Consider the following 17,862-nt stretch of genomic DNA (forward strand, 5'->3'; position numbering starts at 1 on the left):
CCCCACCCGCCCCTCCCCCACCGCGCCCCTCCCCCTCCCTTCCCCCGGTGCCTCAATGGGATTTTTCTGGGTGTAAAAAACTTCGGCATCAAAGGCGCCGGGAGGTCCCTGGCGCCGGGGCTTGGGGTGGGGGGGGGGGGGTCGCGCCGGGCTCAGCCCCGCCCGCGCCCCCTCCCCCGGGGCTGCCGCGGGACCCCCCCGGGCTGGGGAGGGGGATTGGCCCCGCATTGTTTTAATCCCCTCATGTGCAGCCCCCGGGGGAGGGGCGGAGGGGCCGGGGGCTGCTCCCGGCACAAAAGGGCCCCGCGCGGGCGGAGGGACCCTCCCGACGGGCAGGACGCGGGGTGGGGGCAGAGCTGCGACCCCCCCCCCCAATCCTTCCCTCTCTCCCTCCATCCCTCCCCGCTGCCTTTTCGGGAGACTTTTTATTTTTAGTCCGGAGCTGGGTTGAAAATAGCAGCGAGCCCACCCCCCCCCCCGGGCCGCCCCCCGCCTTCCCCGGCCCCGGCGGGGCGGGCGCGGAGCCCCGGGGGCACCGGGGGCACCGGGGCTGGGCCGGGGGCTCCGGGGGCGGCCGCGGCTCCCCCGCTCCTCCCTCCCTCCCTCCCTCCTCCTCCTCCTCCTCCTCCTCCTTCCCTCGCCCTCCGCTGCAAGTAGAGGCACGGAGCGGCCCCTCCGCGCCGCAATTAACTCTTAACGAGGGAAACTCTTAACGAGGAAAACTCTTAACGAGCAGAACTCGCTCCCGCCCGCGGCTCCGCTCAGCCCCCCCCCCCCCCCTCCCCTCACTCCGCCTTCCGCCGGCCGCGGGAAAAAAAATTCCTAAAAATGTTTAAAAATTCCCCAAGAGCCGCGTTTTGCCCGCGGAGGGATGGGCTGGGGTCCCGCGGCTCCGGGCGCGTTCCCCGCGCGGCTCTGCGCCCACCGCCCCAAAATCCGGGGGGTCCCCGCCGGGTTTGGGGGTCCCTCGGTGCTGCCCAGGTGGGACGTGCTGGGTTCCAGGGACGACTCCTTTTATTATTATTATTATCTCCATATATATTCGTGGTTTTGTTTTATTTTATTTTATTTTATTTTATTTTATTTTATTTTATTTTATTTTATTTTATTTTATTTTATTTCCCCCTCCTCCCCCCGGCTGAGGAAGAGCCACGCGTGGAATTCGGCGCTCAATAAATAAATAAATTCGGTGCCACCCGGGACACCCGAAAGTGCCTTTTCACACCTCAAAAAAGAGCTGCACACGCGCCCCCCCAGGACTTGGAAAACTCATCAAAAACTCATCAAAAAGGAACGATAAAAATCCTGGGAAATGGTTATTTAAAAGGGAAAACCTCCAGCTTTCCCTCCCGCAGCCGATCCAGGAGGTTACCCCGGGGTTTTTGGGGGGTTTAACATCCCGCGGCTGCTGCTCAGCGGGGAAATTCGGGATCCCATCGCTCCCACTCGTGGAGCACCAAACGCATCCCAGCTCCGTGCGCCGGTCCCGGGCAATTCCAGGGTGCGATCCCAGCTCCAGAGGCGCAGGTGAGGAGAAGGAAGCGATGGGATCGCGGCGGTGGGGGAGGAAATTCCCTGCCCGAAAAGGGAATTCGGAGCTTTTCCCGGGTGGAAAACCCAGCAGGGACCCCCCCAAGAGCAGAGGGGGAATAAATGATCCGTTTGCAGCTCGGGATCCATCCCTGATTCCTGGCAGGAATCTGGGGCTGGGGTTGGGATTGGTTCGCTGCAGAAGGAGCAGAGCCCTGAGAAATGAAGGGAAAAACCGCAAAAAAGGGGGAAACCCCCCCAAACAAAGAGGGAAATCTTCGCTCGGGATCGGAGAGCAGCAGGGCTGTCATCAGCCACCCTCCTTCCCCTCGCGCAGCATTCCAGATGCCAGGAATTCCGGGAATGCGAGCGGCGGGGATGGAAGCAGGCAGGGCAGCGCTGCCCCCACCCCAAAATCCCCACCCCGAGAGGGAAACGCTTCCCCCCCCCCCAGCCCCGGCTGATCCCGAGGATTTCCAGCCTCTGCAGCGGAATTCCAGAGGCAATTCCAGGCTGAGCGACAAGTCTGGCGCTGGGAGACCCCCCCGGGCCTTTCCTGCTGCCCCGGGATTTTCCTCGCTCAGGTTTTGGTTTCAAAACCCCCCCGGGAAGTGAAATTTTGGGGTGGATTTTGAGTTAAATTTCGGGGTATTCGTGAATTTTGCTGCCCCATCCTCCCCCCAGCACCGAGCTGCTTCCGATTTATCCCAGGAAAAGCTGATTTGGGGCAGAAGTTGGGATGGGGTTTTTTTTAAGGATTGAAATCTGGGAATCAGGCAGGATTTTTTCCAATTTCTCCCCAGCTCCGGAGAGGTTTTGGTGCCGCTTTGGAGCTGGGGGGAATTCCTGAAGGGAGGAATTTGGGGCTGAAAAAAGCAGCTGAGGTTTGCCCAAAAACGGGGGATTTGATCCAAACCCGTGGAATTCCTGCATCCTGCTGAAGCCTTGTGGATTTCAGGCAAAACAAAAAGTCTAAAATTGAAATTATTTTTAAGGCAGATTTGGTGTGAAAAGGAGCAGATTTTATTCTTTTATTTTTATCACCATTTATTTCTAATTTATTTATATATTTAACATTTATTTATCATTTTTTATTATCTTTCCTGCCCTTATCATTTCAGTCTCTCTTTCATTGGATTTTTTTGGGTCTAATTGTTTTTTAATTCCAGTCTTTATTTTGGGCAATATCGAAGAAATCCCAGAAACTTTTCCTGGGGAAAAAAAAAAAATCTTAATTTTTGGGAAGTTTAAAAAATCTTTATGAATTGTGAGGTGAGAAAAAAGGGCTGGGAGTGTTCAGGAAAATCCAAAGCCCATAAAGGAGGGAAAAACAGCAATAAATTCTGGGAGCAGGATTCCTCGGAAGGACAAATTTTTCCTTAAAACAAAATTAAGGTTGGGAAAGGATCCTTGGGAATCTCCGGGTGTTCGGAGCGTTGTCCCAGCGCTGGAATTCCGGTTTCTGGGAGCTCTGGCTCAGGGGTGGGAAGAGCCCTCAGATCCCTCGGGACTGGGAATTCAGGAGGATGGGAATGGTTGAACCTGGAATTTCCTCCAGGATCTGCTCCTTCCCCATCAAACCTGGAATTTCCTCCAGGATCTGCCCCTTCCCAAAAATTTTGGTGCTTCCCATAAAAACCAGCCCTGCCTTCCCAAGCAGCTCCATCCTGAAAAATCCCAGTCCTAAAAAAAACCTGGGATCTCTTCCCAAGGGAAAAACCACAACCAAACCACCTCTGGCTTCCTCTCATCCCCATTCCTTGGGCTCTGGGGCTGGAGCTGCTTCCCAGATTTCCTGGGACACGAATTCCCCACTGGAAATTTGGGAAGTCCCAGAGAAATCCTCGAATTCTGACCAAAAAAAGCCACCTTGGATCATTTCAATTTCCCCCCCACCATGGGAATTGTTCCCTTTTTTGGGAGGGGTTTTCCCTCATTTTCCTTGGAAAGGGATGAACTCTAAAAGTGAGAAGAGGGAATTCCCGATCAGCACGGCCGCTGTTGGGAAAATCCCTTTTACTGGGAATTCTTTCCCTCAAAGTTGGGAATTCTCTGTGGGATGGATCCTGGCAGAGCTGAACTCCGGGAGTTGGGAATTCTCTGTGGGATGGATCCTGGCAGAGCTGAACTCCGGGAGTTGGGAATTCTCTGTGGGATGGATCCTGGCAGAGCTGAACTCCAGGAGTTGGGAATTCTCTGTGGGATGGATCTGGCAGAGCTGAACTCCGGGATTTGGGAATTCTCTGTGGGATGGATCCTGGCAGAGCTGAACTCCGGGATTTGGGAATTCTCTGTGGGATGGATCCTGGCAGAGCTGAACTCCGGGATTTGGGAATTCTCTGTGGGATGGATCCTGGCAGAGCTGAACTCCCCCTGACCTCGCTTCCCGAACCAGCCTGGGGGGGTTGTCCCAGATTCCCTCGGTCTCAAATCCATGGATTTTTCCAGCAGATCCGGGCTCCCCCAAGGATGGATTCGGGGGATTCCGAGCTGGTGCTGGAATCCCTCGGGATTCTCCCATTTTCCCGCCTCTGTTTCCCCAATCCCCGGAGTTGAGGCGAGGCTCAGCCTCCCATTCCGAGTTTTCCCGGGTTCCTGCTACCCAGAACAGGATCCCGGGAGGACGGAAGCGCTTCCCTGCTTGGGGTCACTTCCCAATCCCAAACCTCACCCGGAACCCCCCGGAGCCGCCGGGAAAGGGGCGCTGGGAGGGCAGGAGAAGGAAATCATTGCGGGTTACTGAGCCGGCCCCTCGGGAATGGGAGATCCCTGTCCCGCTGGGAAATCCTTGGGATTGTCGGGATCGGTCATTCCCTGCGGCTCCGGGGAATGTTCTGGCTCCCTCTCTGCTCCCAGTGGGAATAAGGGATATTTTCCCCCATAAAACAGCTGTCCCGAGGTAAAGCACCAGGAATTTTGATGCTCGAGCCAGCCTGGATCATCTCCCAACCTCTGGAAGCAGCATGGATCTGGAAGTTGGAATTTTGGGATATTTATAGGGATGATCCAAAGAAATCCTCCCCAGGTGCTCCTGTGGGGTTTTCGTCCTGGCAGTGACTTCTCCACGGATTCCCACTGCCAGGGGAACAACAGGGATCTGGGAAAGGAGAAACCAGCAGGAAGGAGAATTCCCTGTTCCTCGGGTTTCCTGGTTCCCAGTTTTAGTGGCTGTGGGATTTTCCCTCCCCAAAGGGCTGGAAACCGGGAAGGCTCCGAGCCTTCTGCTCCAGAATTCCTGGGGAAGGAACCTCTGGAGCCTTGAAAGGCCCTCGGGATGGTTGGGAGTGAAAAGGGCGGATCGGAACCTCAAAACAAATCTGGAATTTTCCCTTCAGGGAAAAAAAAACCTCTCCCGGGAGGTTTGGATCATGATTTGGGATAATTCCTGGTTTTCCCAGAGGGAGCAGAGTGGCAGCACCTCCAGAATTCCCACAGCGACATTCCCAGCGCTGGAACCCCACAGAGCCCTGCCTTCGGAGCCAATCCCACCTTTCTGGGCCTCTTTGTCCCAGACATGCCGGGAAATCCGGGAATGCTGCTGCTTTTCCAAGGGCAGCCCTGGCAGCAGCTGCCCTGGGATAACCGGGAACGCCGGGCCGGCATTTAGCGCTGGATATTCCTCTCACCCGATTAACTTCCCACCCCGCAGGGGCCCTTCAGGAGAGGAAAACAAATGGAATTGCACCTGGAGCGAGCGGATCCGGGAGCCGGGCGGGCGGGAAGTGCCCGCAGCGCACACACCATAAAGATATCGGGATAAATATTCCCCGTTTTCCATCGGCAACCGCGCCGGGAGCGGGAACGGGGCTCACCGGGGGCATCTCATTTATGGCAGGACCAATATTCCCGGGCCGGAGAGCTGCGGGAGCCTCTGGCACGACCCGGGATCAGGGAATGGCGGTTAAGTGGTTCTGGGAAGGGTAATTAGTCCCTGAGAGCCTTAATGACCCCGATAACGCCCCTTCCCTTATCGGGAAAATCCCGGTGCCAGGGCTGGGTCGGGAATGGGGTAACCATGGAGCAGGGATCGGGGTCGCGCCCGGAGCAGGAGCAGGGCTTGGAGCAGATCTCCTGTCCCGAAAGAGACAAAAAACCCTTCTTAGGGAAAAAGTGGGAAATGGGGAAATGTCGGGAGGAGACACGGAGCCATCCCGCTGGATTTCGGGATTGTTGGGATCCAAGCTCCGCTGGGGTTGGATATTCCCGAATCCCTGTCCCACACCAAAATCCCCAACGCTCCTTTCCCGGTATTGCCACAATTCCACCCGGGAATTGCTCCCCGCTCAGCCCTCCCAGACAGAATTCCCAGGTTTTCCCCTCAGAAATCCCTGGAGCGGCGGGGCCGGCACAAACCTCGAGGATTCGACGCATCCACAGATCCCTGCTCCAGCCGGGAGTGCGGGAATGGGAACAGCCGGGCAGGGACTGGGATAACCTCCTGGAATTCGGGATGCTCGGGATGGGAATGAGCTCCGGGATCACAGCGAGCCCTGGGCACCAATCCCTGTGGGAATGATGGGAGCAGAGCTGCAGTAAACATCAGGAATCCTGGATGTGCTGGGATCCCTGGTGGCAATCCCAAACCAGGATCTGGCGATCCCAAAACCAGATTGGACAATCCCAAACCAGGATCTGCCCCTCTCCATCCCGAGTTTTCTCTTGGAGAGCACATTTTCGGGGAAGAAATGCCGGATTTGGGGCTGGCAGATCCCTGGATTTGATGATGCCAGAACCAAAAGCGACAGGATCCAAGGATTTCAGGAACAGAAGGAGCGGGTCGGGGCCTTTCCATGGCAAAAAATGGGAATTCAGGACGGTTTTTCCATGGAATTACGACTGGAAGCGGCTCCGTGAATCCCCCCGGAGAGGCGATGCAGAAATGTTTAATTGCCATTAATGTCAATATTTTCCAGAGGCGATTTCCCGGCTCCGGGGGGCAATGGAGCGCACGGAGCGGCCCTAAAAGGGCTGGAATTGCTCCGGCTCAGGGCTGGATTTCCTGTTTACCCTCTGGAACTGGGATCGGGCAGGGATAAAAACACCCCCGAGGGGCTCCGGGGCTCCAGAAGCGCCGGGAATCCACTGGGAGCTCTGCAGTGCGAGGTAAGAAATTCCAGGAAAACCCGGGAATTCTGTGTCACTTTGTAGGTGTGGGGTTTTGGAGGGAAACTGTTCCTGCAGAGGATTTGGGATTGGGCAAATCCCTGCGCAGGAAAATGAGGGAGAATTGGGGTTTTAATTATTTTTGGGATCTGTCCTGCGGAATTCTCCGCTCCAACAGGACATTCCCATTCCCAGGCTGGGGCTCGCATGGAGCCTGAGAGCTCCGTGAGGGTGGGGAAAGGACAAAAAGCCATTCCCGCCGGGAATTTGGTGGTGCCGATCAAAGTTTGGGAAGCACGGCAGGAAAAAGGTGGGAAGGAGCTTTGGGATCGAGGGAAGGATTTGCTTGGGAAGGGCGGGAGAGGGTCCGTGGGATGGAGAAGGGATTGAGGGAACGCACTGCCAGCCGCGTGCCCGATCCCCCTGGATTCCCATCCCGACAATCCCGCGTGTTCCAGGCGCTGGAGATCCCGATTATCCCAAGGGAGAATCCATCCGGGAAAATGCCCCTGAGATCCTTGCGGGCGCTGCCGCTGCTGCTCGCCTCGCTGGGCGCGGTGTGCGCGGAGGAGAACATCCCGGGGTGAGTGCTCGGGAAGCTCCCGCCGTGCTCGGAGCCCTTCCCCGCCCCTCCAGAGGCGGATTCCATGGAATCTTTCCATTGGCACCGCGGTGAGGAGGTGAGAACACAACACGAGGCCCGGGGAGATCCCGGCCCGGAGCCAGGCAGGGAGCAGCGATGAGCGGCTGATAACAGCGGCTGATAACAGCGGCTGATAACGGGAGATCAAACCCAAAAGCCCGAGCCAGAGCCAGGCGCTCCCATGTTTTCCCTAAAATCCCACGGCTCGGGGTGAGCAGGAACGCGCTGGGATCGCGCAGGGTCAGGGGGTTGTCTGGGAACAAGGAATGAGCTCTCCAGGAGTGCGGCCGGAGGGCAGCCGGGGCTTGGAAGCTCCTGGAAACACGAGCGGAACCATAAATCAGGGCTCGGGTGAGGACTTTGCCCTCTCCTCCCCTGACTCCTGCGGGAAAACTCCCCAAAAATCCCAAACAATGTCGGCGGAGCAGCAGGAGCTGCTGCAATCCCAGGCAAGGATCAGCCCTGGAATCCTTTGGGGATTTAGGTCCTGAGGTCGTTTGTCCCCTGCCGCTCCCTCCGAGCCTCCCGGGGACACCGGGAAAGGTTTCTTTGGGAGCAGGGATGGTGCCAAATAAACCGGGAAAACAATTCCAGCCCGGCAGCAAAACCCCGGAGCAGCCAAAAAAAAAAACCCAAAAGAACTAAAAAAGGGATGTGGGATTCACCAGCCTTTTCCCAGCGCTGGAATGAGCCCGGTCCCCAAAATCTCTGGGAGAGCTGGGACCGGGCTGGGCAACGCAGGACAGCCCAGCTCCAGGGGGTGCTCCCGGTGGGATCGGGAGTGACCAAACCCCGGTGGGATCGGGAGTGACCAAACCCCGGTGGGATCGGGAGTGACCAAATCTCGGTGGGATCAGGAGTGACCGAATCCCGGTGGGATCAGGAGTGACCGAATCCCGGTGGGATGGGGAGTGACCAAACCCCGGTGGGATCGGGAGTGACCGAATCCCGGTGGGATGGGGAGTGACCGAATCCCGGTGGGATGGGGAGTGACCAAACCCCGGTGGGATGGGGAGTGACCAAATCCCGGTGGGATGGGGAGTGACCAAACCCCGGTGGGATGGGGAGTGACCAAATCCCGGTGGGATGGGGAGTGACCAAACCCCGGTGGGATCGGGAGTGACCAAACCCCGGTGGGATGGGGAGTGACCAAATCTCGGTGGGATCCGTGTCCCGGTGGGATGGGCACTCACCGTGTCCCGGTGGGATCCGTGTCCCGGTGGGATCGGCACTCACCGTGTCCCGCTTTTCCCGTCCCAGTGCCAGCCTGGCCATTCCCAGTTCCAGACCAGTCCAGCGGCGCTACTCCGAGGCCACCCTGGCCAGCGACTACAGCCGGACCATGGACCACGTGCTCAAGAAGAACTTCGTGGAGTGGCTGCTGGCCAGGAGGGAGAAGAAAAGCGAGTGAGCGCCCGGAATTCCCAAATCCCGGCATTCCCAAGCTCCCAGCAGCTCGGGCGTTTTCCTCGCAGCGCCGTGGGGTTGGGGTTTTGGGGTTTTGGGGTTTTTTTTGTCTTTTCCCAAAGCGTGGAAGTTTCTCATCCCTCCCTCCGCGCCCCAAAGCGCCGGGGATGGAGCCGGGATTTGTGGAAAGGGATTTGTGGAAAAGCGACCTTCTGGCACCCTCTCGTGGCTTTTTGGGATGAGTTGGGAGGGTTTTTGGTTTTTTTTTTCCCCGGTTTTCCTTTTCCAGCAACATCGTGGAGCCGTTCAAGAGGGAGGCCGAGCCCCAAAAAGCGGAGGTGGATGGGAAAAAGTTGGATTTGGGAGCTCAAGGAGCCAAAGATTTCCTGGCCTGGCTTTGGAAAAACAAGGAAAACCAGAGGTGAGGTCGGGGATAGAAAGTCGGGATGCAGGGACGCGGGGATTTGTTGGGTTTGTAGAGGATTCAGGGCATTTGGGGTTTTTTTAGAGAATTCGGGGGATTTGTTGGGGTTTTTTTACAGAGTTTGGGGTAAATTTGGGTTTTTTTTACAGAATTTGGGGGATTTGTTGGGGTTTTTTAGAGAATTCGGTCTCCAAGTGTTTAAATTGCTGGAGGAAATTTTGGGGAAAAAACGTTGGAAAACGAGAGGGTTTGGATGTGAAAGGGAAAATTTCAGGGACTGGGATTTTGTGTCGTGAGCGAGGGAAAGAGCAAAGAATAAAAAAACAACAACAACTCCTTTTTCATTGGGGAATTTCTGATGGAATATAAAAGGGAAAGGGGGGGGAAAGGGGATTATTTGGGAATTTGTGGAAATATCGGGACAGGCTGATCAAACCTTTTGATAAGGGTTTATCAAACCTTTTGATAAGGGTTTATCAAAGCTTTTTTAATAAGGTCAGAGCTGGGATTTTGGCCGGGGCTGGAGCCTCCTCCAAAACCCCAAAACTACCAGGATGGAGAGGCCAAAAACCCCCTGGAAAGAAAAACCTTTGGAAAACCAGATGAAATTCCCACAAAATGTTTGGATTTGAGCAATTCAATCTCAGGGGGTAAAAAAAAAACCCCAAACCCCAAACCAAAAGGCCAAACGAAGCTGGTCCAGGCTCCCATTTCAAAGTCAAAGAAATGATTTTTTTTTTTTTTTGCCTTTCTCCTTGGTTTTAGCAGGAAAAATTCCTCCTTTAAGCGTGGAACAAGGCAGGAGATCCAGGAGGAATTTCCCAGTTTGTTCCTGAACGCTGGGAGGGAACAGCTTTTAATTGTTTTTTTTAAGCTTTAATCACCTTAAGAGACTTTTAAGATGTAATCACCTTAATGATGCCACGTCGTGATTAAATGCTGTTTGTTCGTGGCGTTATTAAAGGGTGTGAGCACCCTTCGGGGGGGAGGTTTGGGGATGAAATCACCTCCAAAAGATCCCAATCCCAGGAAATGAGGGGGATCCAGGGACCCGAGCCCAGTTTATGCCCCCAAATGTTCCCAACCCCCCCCAAAAAAAAGCAAATTAGCCCCCCAAAAAAAGCAAATTAGCCCCAAATCCCAAGGAAAAACTGGTCTGGATTGGGGAAAACCCCCCCCCCCCAGGAAAGGGCTGAGGGTTCGTTTTGGTTTCCAGAGTGAAGGGATTTTAGGAAAACTCACGGCTGGCTGCTCCTGAGCGCTGGAACTGGGGGGAAAAGGAGGGGAAATCACTTAAAATGCATCCAAAACTTTTCCAGGGCCAATCCTGAGTGTCCTGGGGGGGGGAAACAAACGGGAATTTTAACCACAGGGAGTTCTGGGATCATCACCCAGAACGGGGATTTGGGGGGATTTGTAAAGAATTTGGGGGGTTTGGGGGATTAAAAAAAAATTTGGGGGGATTTTTTGTTTTTTTATAGAATTTGGGGGGATTTGTTGGGGTTTTTATGGAATTTGGGGGGAATTGTTAGGTTTTGTACGGAATTTGGGCTATTTTGTTTTTTTTTTTTTTAATGGAATTGGGGGTATTTGTTGGGTTTTTTACAGAATTTTGGGTATTTTGGGGTGTTTTTTATAGAATTTTGGGTATTTGGGGGTATTTTTTACAGAATTTGGGGGATTGGGGGTTTTTTTTATGGAATTTGGGGCTGGTTTGAGCTTTTTAAAATCGAATTTGGGGGTATTTGTTGGGGTTTTTTAGAGAATTTGGGGTATTTTGGGGTGTTTTTTACAGAATTTGGGGGATTTGGTGTTTTTTAATGGAATTTGGGGGGTTTTGGTTTTTTTTTAATGGAATTTGGGGGGTTTGGGGTTTTTTTAATGGAATTTGGGGGATTTTGGGTTTTTTTTATGGACTTCGGGCTGGTTTGGGGGGGTTTTAATGGAATTTGGGTGGTATTTGTTGGGTTTTGCAGCTTCTGCACCAAAATAGGTTCTGAAATGAGGGTCTGGGCTGGGGGAAAGGAGCGGATCTGTGGTTCCCAGAGGGTTTTGGGGCCAAGCCCTCGGAATATCCCAGCCCAGGATTGCCAAAATCCAAGGAATTCCCCCATTTCCCCAGGAGATGAAAGCTTTTGGGGTCTTTATCCCAGTGGGGGACACGGAAACCCAACAAAACTCCCCGGGAACTCGGCACTGGGAGAAGGGGGTGGGATTTTCCTCACCCTTCTCCCTTCCTGTGGATTCCTTTCCCAGTTTTCCAGCTCTGGAAGGCTCCGAGGGCCTGAGGGAATTCCTGGAGCAGGAGTTTGTGGCGTGGCTGATGTCGAGTGAGCTCTGCAGGGCCACGTGAGTCCCCAGCATCCCAAAAATCCCCCCACATTTAGGGCTTCTTTGGGATCACATTCCTGGAGAAGCTGCGGCTGCCCCATCCCTGGAGGTCTCCAAGGCCAGGGAGTGGAACTGGGTGGGATTTAAGGTTTTCCAACCCAAACCATCCCAGGATTCTGGGATTTGAGTGGTTTTCCAAATTTATTTCAGGCCATTCCCACAACAAAAGCGGGAGAGGGAGAATTCCCAGCCATTCCTGCCCGGAGCAGGGGGGATGGAGAAGCCTTTTCCCTCCTTTTTAATGGAAAACCTGCAGTTCCTGGGATAAAACCGAGCCAAAACCCCCAAAGCCTCCGGAATCAGGAGGGACTAAATGACGTCTCATCTCCTACAGGGACAAAATCCCATTTTCAAGGGCAATTCCCCAGGGATTGATAGGAATTTCTGCTTTTCTTTCCCACTTCTGCCCTGCCAGGATGGCGTAGCTCCAGGACTCTCCTGGGAATTCCCTGCTCATCCCACGGACACGGCAGGAGGAGGAAGAGGAGGAGGAGGAAGAGGAGGAGGAGGATTTTCCCCGGTCACACCACGCCCCTGGAGCCTTCTCCTCGTGAAATAAAGAGAGTTTTAATTCGAAGCTGAAACGAGCTTTGGAGGAAGCTGATGTGGGGAAGGGGTTTTAAACGTGGCTGAATTCCCAAATAAATGGCCTGGGATGGTGGAATGGGCTGGAAGGGGTTTTAGAGCCCGTCCAGGGACGCCTCCCACTGTCCCAGGCTGCTCCAGCCCGGCCTGGGACATTCCAGGGATCCAGGGGCAGCTCCGGGAATTCCATCCCAGCCCCTCCCCACCCTCTGAGCCCCTCAGAGCCCCCCAAACCACCCAGAGCCCCTCTGAGCCCCCCCAAACCACCCAGAGCCCCTCTGAGCCCCCTCAAAACCACCCAGAGCCCCTCAGAGCCCCCCTTATCCCCTCAGAACCCCCTTTTATCCCCTCAGAACCCCCCTCAGAACCCCCCTTCATCCCCTCAGAACGCCCTTTATCCCCTCAGAACCCCTTTTATCCCCTCAGAACCCCCCTTTTATCCCCTCAGAACCCCCTTTATCCCCTCAGAGCCCCCCTGACTACTCAGAACCCCCTTTATCCCCTCAGAACCCCCCTTTTATCCCCTCAGAACCCCCTTTATCCCCTCAGAGCCCCCCTTATCCCCTCAGAACCCCCCTTATCCCCTCAGAGCCCCCCTGACTACTCAGAACCCCCTTTATCCCCTCAGAACCCCCCTTATCCCCTCAGAACCCCGTTTTATCCCCTCAGAACCCCCTTTATCCCCTCAGAACCCCCTTTTATGCCCTCAGAACCCCCTTTTATCCCCTCAGAACCCCTTTTATCTCCTCAGAACCCCCCTCAGAACCCCCCTTATCCCCTCAGAGCCCCCCTGACTACTCAGAACCCCCTTTATCCCCTCAGAACCCCCCTTCATCCCCTCAGAACGCCCTTTATCCCCTCAGAACCCCTTTTATCCCCTCAGAACCCCCCTTTTATCCCCTCAGAACCCCCTTTATCCCCTCAGAGCCCCCCTGACTACTCAGAACCCCCTTTATCCCCTCAGAACCCCCTTTATCCCCTCAGAACCCCCTTTATCCCCTCAGAGCCCCCCTGACTACTCACAACCCCCCTTTTATCCCCTCAGAACCCCCTTTTATCCCCTCAGAACCCCCCTTCATCCCCTCAGAACCCCCTTTATCCCCTCAGAGCCCCCCTGACTACTCACAACCCCCCTTTTATCCCCTCAGAACCCCCTTTATCCCCTCAGAACCCCCCTTCATCCCCTCAGAACCCCCTTTATCCCCTCAGAGCCCCCCTGACTACTCACAACCCCCCTTTTATCCCCTCAGAACCCCCCGCTCCCCACCGGCGCTGCCGCCATCCCTCAGTGAGGGGAGGGGGGGGGGGGAGCCCTGAGGGGGAGCCGCGGCCCCGCCCCCTCCGCGCGCGGCGCCGTTCGATGACGTCACGGCGGCGGCGCGGTGACGTCAGGCGGCGGCGGGCCCGGTTCCGGGATGCACCGGCGGGGGGTGGGCGCGGGGGCCATCGCCAGGAGGAAACTGACCGAGGTACGGCCGGACAGCGGCACCGGGCCGCGGGCACACGGCTGCCGAGGGGCCGGGGAGCCGCCCTGAGCGCCGGGGAGCGGCCGGGGAGCGGCGCCGGGGTGTCAGTCAGTGCTGGGGGCAGGTCCCAGGGTGCCCGGTTTGGGGTGGGGGGAGCCGCCGGGGCTCATCGGTGCTGTTGGAGGGGGGTCAGGACCCCGAGTTTGGGGTGAGGGGAGCTGCCGGGACGCATTGGTGCTGTGGGAGGGGGCTCCGAGCCGCGGTCTGGGGGCGAGGGGAGCTGCCCGGAGCCCCAGTTTGGGGTGGGGGTCCCTTGGTACCGTGGGAGGGGGGTCAGGACCCCGAGTTTGGGGTGAGGGGAACTCCCAGGGGTCCCAGTTTGGGGTGAGGGGAGCTGCCCGGAGCCCCAGTTTAGGGGGGTGGGGGTCCCTTGGCACCGTGGGAGGGGGGTCAGGGCCCCGAGTTTGGGGTGAGGGGAGCTGCCAGGGGTCCCAGTTTGGGGGGGTGGGGGTCCCTTGGCACCGTGGGAAGGGGGTCAGGACCCCAAGTTTGGGGTGAGGGTCCCTTGGTACCGTGGGAGGGGGGTCAGGGCCCCGAGTTTGGGGTGAGGGGAACTCCCAGGGGTCCCAGTTTGGGGTGAGGGAACTGCCAGGGTCCATTGGTGCCGTGGGAATGGGATCAGAGCCCCCAAATCTCGGCTGGGGGAACGTCCAGGCTCCCCTGGCGCCGTGGGAGGGGGGTCAGGACCGCCAGGTCCCTCATGGGGACGGTGGGTTTGGGATTCTCCTGCCCTTCCCTGCCGCCCCCATCCCGGTTTCCTCCCGCAGGCCAAGTACAAGGAGCGAGGGACGGTGCTGGCCGAGGATCAGCTGGCCCAGGTGGGGATTCCCCCTGGGATGGGGCCGGGCTCTGGGTCCCCTTCCCTTCCCCATCCCCACCCAGAGCCTTTTCCATCGCCGCTGCTCCGTGCTGTCCATGCTCTGATCCCGGCTTTCCCCCGGATTCCCCGCAGATGTCCAAGCAGCTGGACATGTTCAGGACCAACCTGGAGGAGTTTGCCAGCAAACACAAGCAGGAGATCCGGAAAAACCCGGAATTCCGGGTGCAGTTCCAGGACATGTGCGCGACCATCGGCGTGGATCCCCTGGCGTGTGAGGAGGAGCGGGCTCGGGGCCGAAGGATTCCTCCCGCTCTTCCCAGCTGGAGCTGCTGGAAGCTCTCCTGGAGCTGCTCCTCTTCCTTGGGAATTGCTGGGACGATCCCTCTTTGCTTGAGGGGTGGGGGGAAAGCGGGGGGAAACCCCAAATCCGAGCGCTCCGGCGAGGTTTGTGCGCGGGAGCTGCTCCGGGAAGGATTTTTCCCAGCGCTCCAAGCCCTTTTCCCTCTCCCTTCCCAGCTGGCAAAGGGTTCTGGTCGGAGATGTTGGGGGTTGGAGACTTCTACTACGAGCTGGGGGTGCAGATCATCGAGGTGTGCCTGGCTCTGAAGCACCGCAACGGAGGTGAGGATCCGTCCCGGGCATTCCCAGCCTTCCCTGTGGGAAAGGCGCTGCATCCCATGGGATGTTCCCGCTGGGATCCCTTCCTGGGACTGATTCTGTCTCTGCTGCCCCGCCCAGGCCTGGTTTTGTTTGTTGGTTCAGAAATGCCCGGTTCTGCCCCGTCCAGGGAGCGCAGATCCACGCCGGGATCCCGGGGAGGAGCAGGGATCAATCCCAAGGAATGCCGGTCCCTGGTGGAGCCTGGCAGTGGGGTCAGGTCTGAGGGATCCCAGTGATCTCCAGAGGGTTGGGATTCACGGAGAGTGGATTTTCTTCATGCCAGGGATGGGCTCCAGCAGAGCCAGGAGAACCCGAATCCCATAAATCTGCTGGGAACAGAAGGGATTTGGGGGCTTGTGCCACTTCTGGGATCAGGGAACAGCCGCTGGAGGAGCCCTGGCTGCTGGCCCGGGAATAAATTCCCAACTCCCTCTCATTCCCAGGCCTGATAACCCTGGAGGAGCTCCAGCAGCAGGTGCTGAAGGGAAGAGGGAAGTTTGCCCAGGACGTCAGCCAGTGAGTGGCCGGGAATGTCCCGGGAAGCGGGAATCCCACGGAATTCGGGGCAGGAAAAGGGGGGATTCATTGGGAGGCTCCGGATTTTGCAGCACTGGAGCCAGCCCTGCCTGATGCACAATTCCTGCTGCTGGTTTGCTCTGGGATCCTCAGGGATCGTTGCCTGGAGCTGGAGACAACTTTTTCCCTAAAAATCCAGCCCTGGGAGGATTTTTCCCGCTGGAGCTGCGAGGAACGGGCGGATAAAGGTCCCAAGAGAAGCAGATTTTTAGGACAAAACTCCCATTTTTGGGGCTGAACCTTCAAGTTCATCCATTGTGTCCAGATGCCAAAAAATCCCAATCCCAGATTCCTTTCTAAAAACCATTCCCAGCTTTTCCCAGCACAGGGGCTCCCAGGGGCTCTTCCTGATTCCCAGGAGCTGGAGCTGCAGCTTGGGAAGCTCTGAGTGCCTCTGCCCCTCCCCAGGGATGATTTGCTCCGGGCCATCAAGAAGCTGAAGGTGCTGGGGAACGGATTCGGGCTCATCCCGGTGGGGGGAACGTTCCTGGTGCAGTCGGTGCCGGCGGAGCTGAACATGGATCACACCGTTGTCCTGCAGCTGGCAGAGGTGTGGATTTCCCCTGGAAAACGGCTGGGAAGGAGGAATTGGTGCTTCCAGGATGGGGAATCGGGGTGGGATCGGGCCCGTGGGCGAGGCTGGGCCCGCGCTGCCGGAGCGTGGATTTAAATCGGGATAAAAATCAGCCGGAATTGCAGCTTCCATAAAAAACTGGGATTGGACTGAACTGGGATAGAGCGAGCTGTCCCCGTGGCCTGGAGTCCTGGCTCCCAGCAGATGGGATTTTCCCTCTTCTTTTCCCAGAAAAAGGGGTTTGTGACGGTCAGCGAGATCCGGGCCAGCCTCAGGTGGGAGACGGAGAGGGCGAGGCAGGTGCTGGTGAGTGGGAATGGGAATGGGAATGGGGATGGGGAACTGGGAATGGGGAATGGGAATGGGGAATGGGAATGGGGAACTGGGAATGGGGAATGGGAACGGGGAACTGTGAATGGGAATGGAGAACTGGGAATGGGAACTGGGAATGGGGAACCGGGAATGGGGAACCAGGAATGGGGACCGGGAATGGGGAACCAGGAATGGGAATGGGGAATGGGAACTGGGAATGGGGAACCAGGAATGGGAATGAGAACCGGGAATGGGGAACTGGGAACTGGGAATGGCAATGGGGAATGGGAATGGGGAACCAGGAATGGGGAACCAGGAACGGGAATGGGGAACTGGGAATGAGAACCGGGAATGGGGAACTGGGAATGGGGAACCAGGAATGGGAATGGGGAACTGGGAATGGGGATGGGAAATTGGGAGTGGGAAATTGGGAATGTGAAATTGGGAAACTGGGAATGGGAATGGGAAATTGGGGATGGGAGTGGGAATGTCCCAGTCCCAAGGCAGAGCACGCTCGCTGTAAACAGGGACTGGGGAAGGCAGAATTCCAGAGCTGCAGAGATTCCTTGGGTTTCACTCATTTCCCTGAAAATTCCCTGGGATGGTTGGGGTTGGAGGGACCTTAAATCCCACCCCGGGACACCTCCCCCTATCCCAGGCTGCTCCAGCCTGGCCTGGGGCACTCCCAGGGATGGGGCAGCCACAGATTCTCTGGGAACTCCATCCCAGCCCCTCCCCACCCTCACAGGGAAGGATTTATTCCCAAAATCCCATCCAATCCTCCCCTCTGGCACTTCAAATCCATTCCCTCTTGTCCTAAAAATCATCACCATGAGCCCGAGTTCCCTTCCCTGGAACAACACTGGGGTCACTGTGGGGTCAGGCTTTGTCGGGAGGAGCTCCTCGGATCATTCCCAGCTCATTCCCAGTTCCACTCCCAGCTCATTCCCAGTTCCCTGCTGGTTTCCAGGAGCACCTGCTGAAGGAAGGGATGGCCTGGCTGGACACACAGGCCCCGGGAGAGCCCCAGTACTGGCTGCCCGCCCTCTTCACGGAGCTCTGCTCCCAGGAAATCACTCCTGAGGAAGCCAAGGAGGCGATTCCATGACTGGAATTCCGGCTGGAATCCTCAGGAGGCCCCTCCAAGGCCCAGAACTGCCAGGACAGAGGGACTGGAAATAAAAGAGTTTTGTACAAAAATGATTGAGCTTGGGAAGTTGCCCTGGATCCATCCCTGCTGGATTCACTCCCTGGGTTTGGGTGGAAATGCTGCTGCTGCTGCTGCTGGAAAATGAGGAAAGGGAGCGGAGT

The 17,862-nt window shown here is 56.7% G+C and overlaps 2 protein-coding genes across 3 annotated transcripts; both read left to right on the forward strand.

Moving 5' to 3' along the window:
* The first annotated feature begins 7,007 nt into the window (after nucleotides 1–7,007).
* On the forward strand, nucleotides 7,008–12,042 carry GIP (gastric inhibitory polypeptide). The gene is made up of 5 exons (XM_068996133.1): nucleotides 7,008–7,216; nucleotides 8,537–8,683; nucleotides 8,973–9,104; nucleotides 11,364–11,456; nucleotides 11,914–12,042. Exons 1-5 carry the CDS (start codon nucleotides 7,008–7,010, stop codon nucleotides 11,921–11,923), a joined length of 591 nt encoding a protein of 196 aa, XP_068852234.1. The 3' UTR covers nucleotides 11,924–12,042.
* A 1,433-nt stretch (nucleotides 12,043–13,475) lies between these two features.
* On the forward strand, nucleotides 13,476–17,751 carry SNF8 (SNF8 subunit of ESCRT-II). Of its 2 annotated transcripts, none has more exons than XM_068996460.1 (8): nucleotides 13,476–13,552; nucleotides 14,377–14,427; nucleotides 14,562–14,700; nucleotides 14,946–15,050; nucleotides 15,533–15,605; nucleotides 16,074–16,215; nucleotides 16,471–16,545; nucleotides 17,522–17,751. In XM_068996460.1, exons 1-8 carry the CDS (start codon nucleotides 13,499–13,501, stop codon nucleotides 17,657–17,659), a joined length of 777 nt encoding a protein of 258 aa, XP_068852561.1. In that variant the 5' UTR covers nucleotides 13,476–13,498; the 3' UTR covers nucleotides 17,660–17,751. The 2 variants fall into 2 exon arrangements, with proteins under 2 accessions (XP_068852561.1, XP_068852562.1); XM_068996461.1 differs by having other exon boundaries at nucleotides 17,493–17,617.
* Nucleotides 17,752–17,862: the final 111 nt, after the last annotated feature.

This window comes from Aphelocoma coerulescens, chromosome 27, assembly GCF_041296385.1.
Source record: "Aphelocoma coerulescens isolate FSJ_1873_10779 chromosome 27, UR_Acoe_1.0, whole genome shotgun sequence".
In the NCBI taxonomy this organism is placed as follows: Eukaryota; Metazoa; Chordata; class Aves; order Passeriformes; family Corvidae; genus Aphelocoma; species Aphelocoma coerulescens.

Bases quoted from the DNA above. Each gene is read 5' to 3' on its own strand.
- GIP (XM_068996133.1), top strand. From the start codon at position 7,008: ATGGAGAAGGGATTGAGGGAACGCACTGCCAGCCGCGTGCCCGATCCC. The intron at 8,684-8,972 runs GTGAGCGCCCGG...TTCCTTTTCCAG, and splicing joins AGGAGGGAGAAGAAAAGCGA to CAACATCGTGGAGCCGTTCA. The intron at 9,105-11,363 runs GTGAGGTCGGGG...TTCCTTTCCCAG, and splicing joins AAAAACAAGGAAAACCAGAG to TTTTCCAGCTCTGGAAGGCT.
- SNF8 (XM_068996460.1), top strand. From the start codon at position 13,499: ATGCACCGGCGGGGGGTGGGCGCGGGGGCCATCGCCAGGAGGAAACTG. The intron at 14,428-14,561 runs GTGGGGATTCCC...GATTCCCCGCAG, and splicing joins CCGAGGATCAGCTGGCCCAG to ATGTCCAAGCAGCTGGACAT. The intron at 16,546-17,521 runs GTGAGTGGGAAT...GCTGGTTTCCAG, and splicing joins AGAGGGCGAGGCAGGTGCTG to GAGCACCTGCTGAAGGAAGG.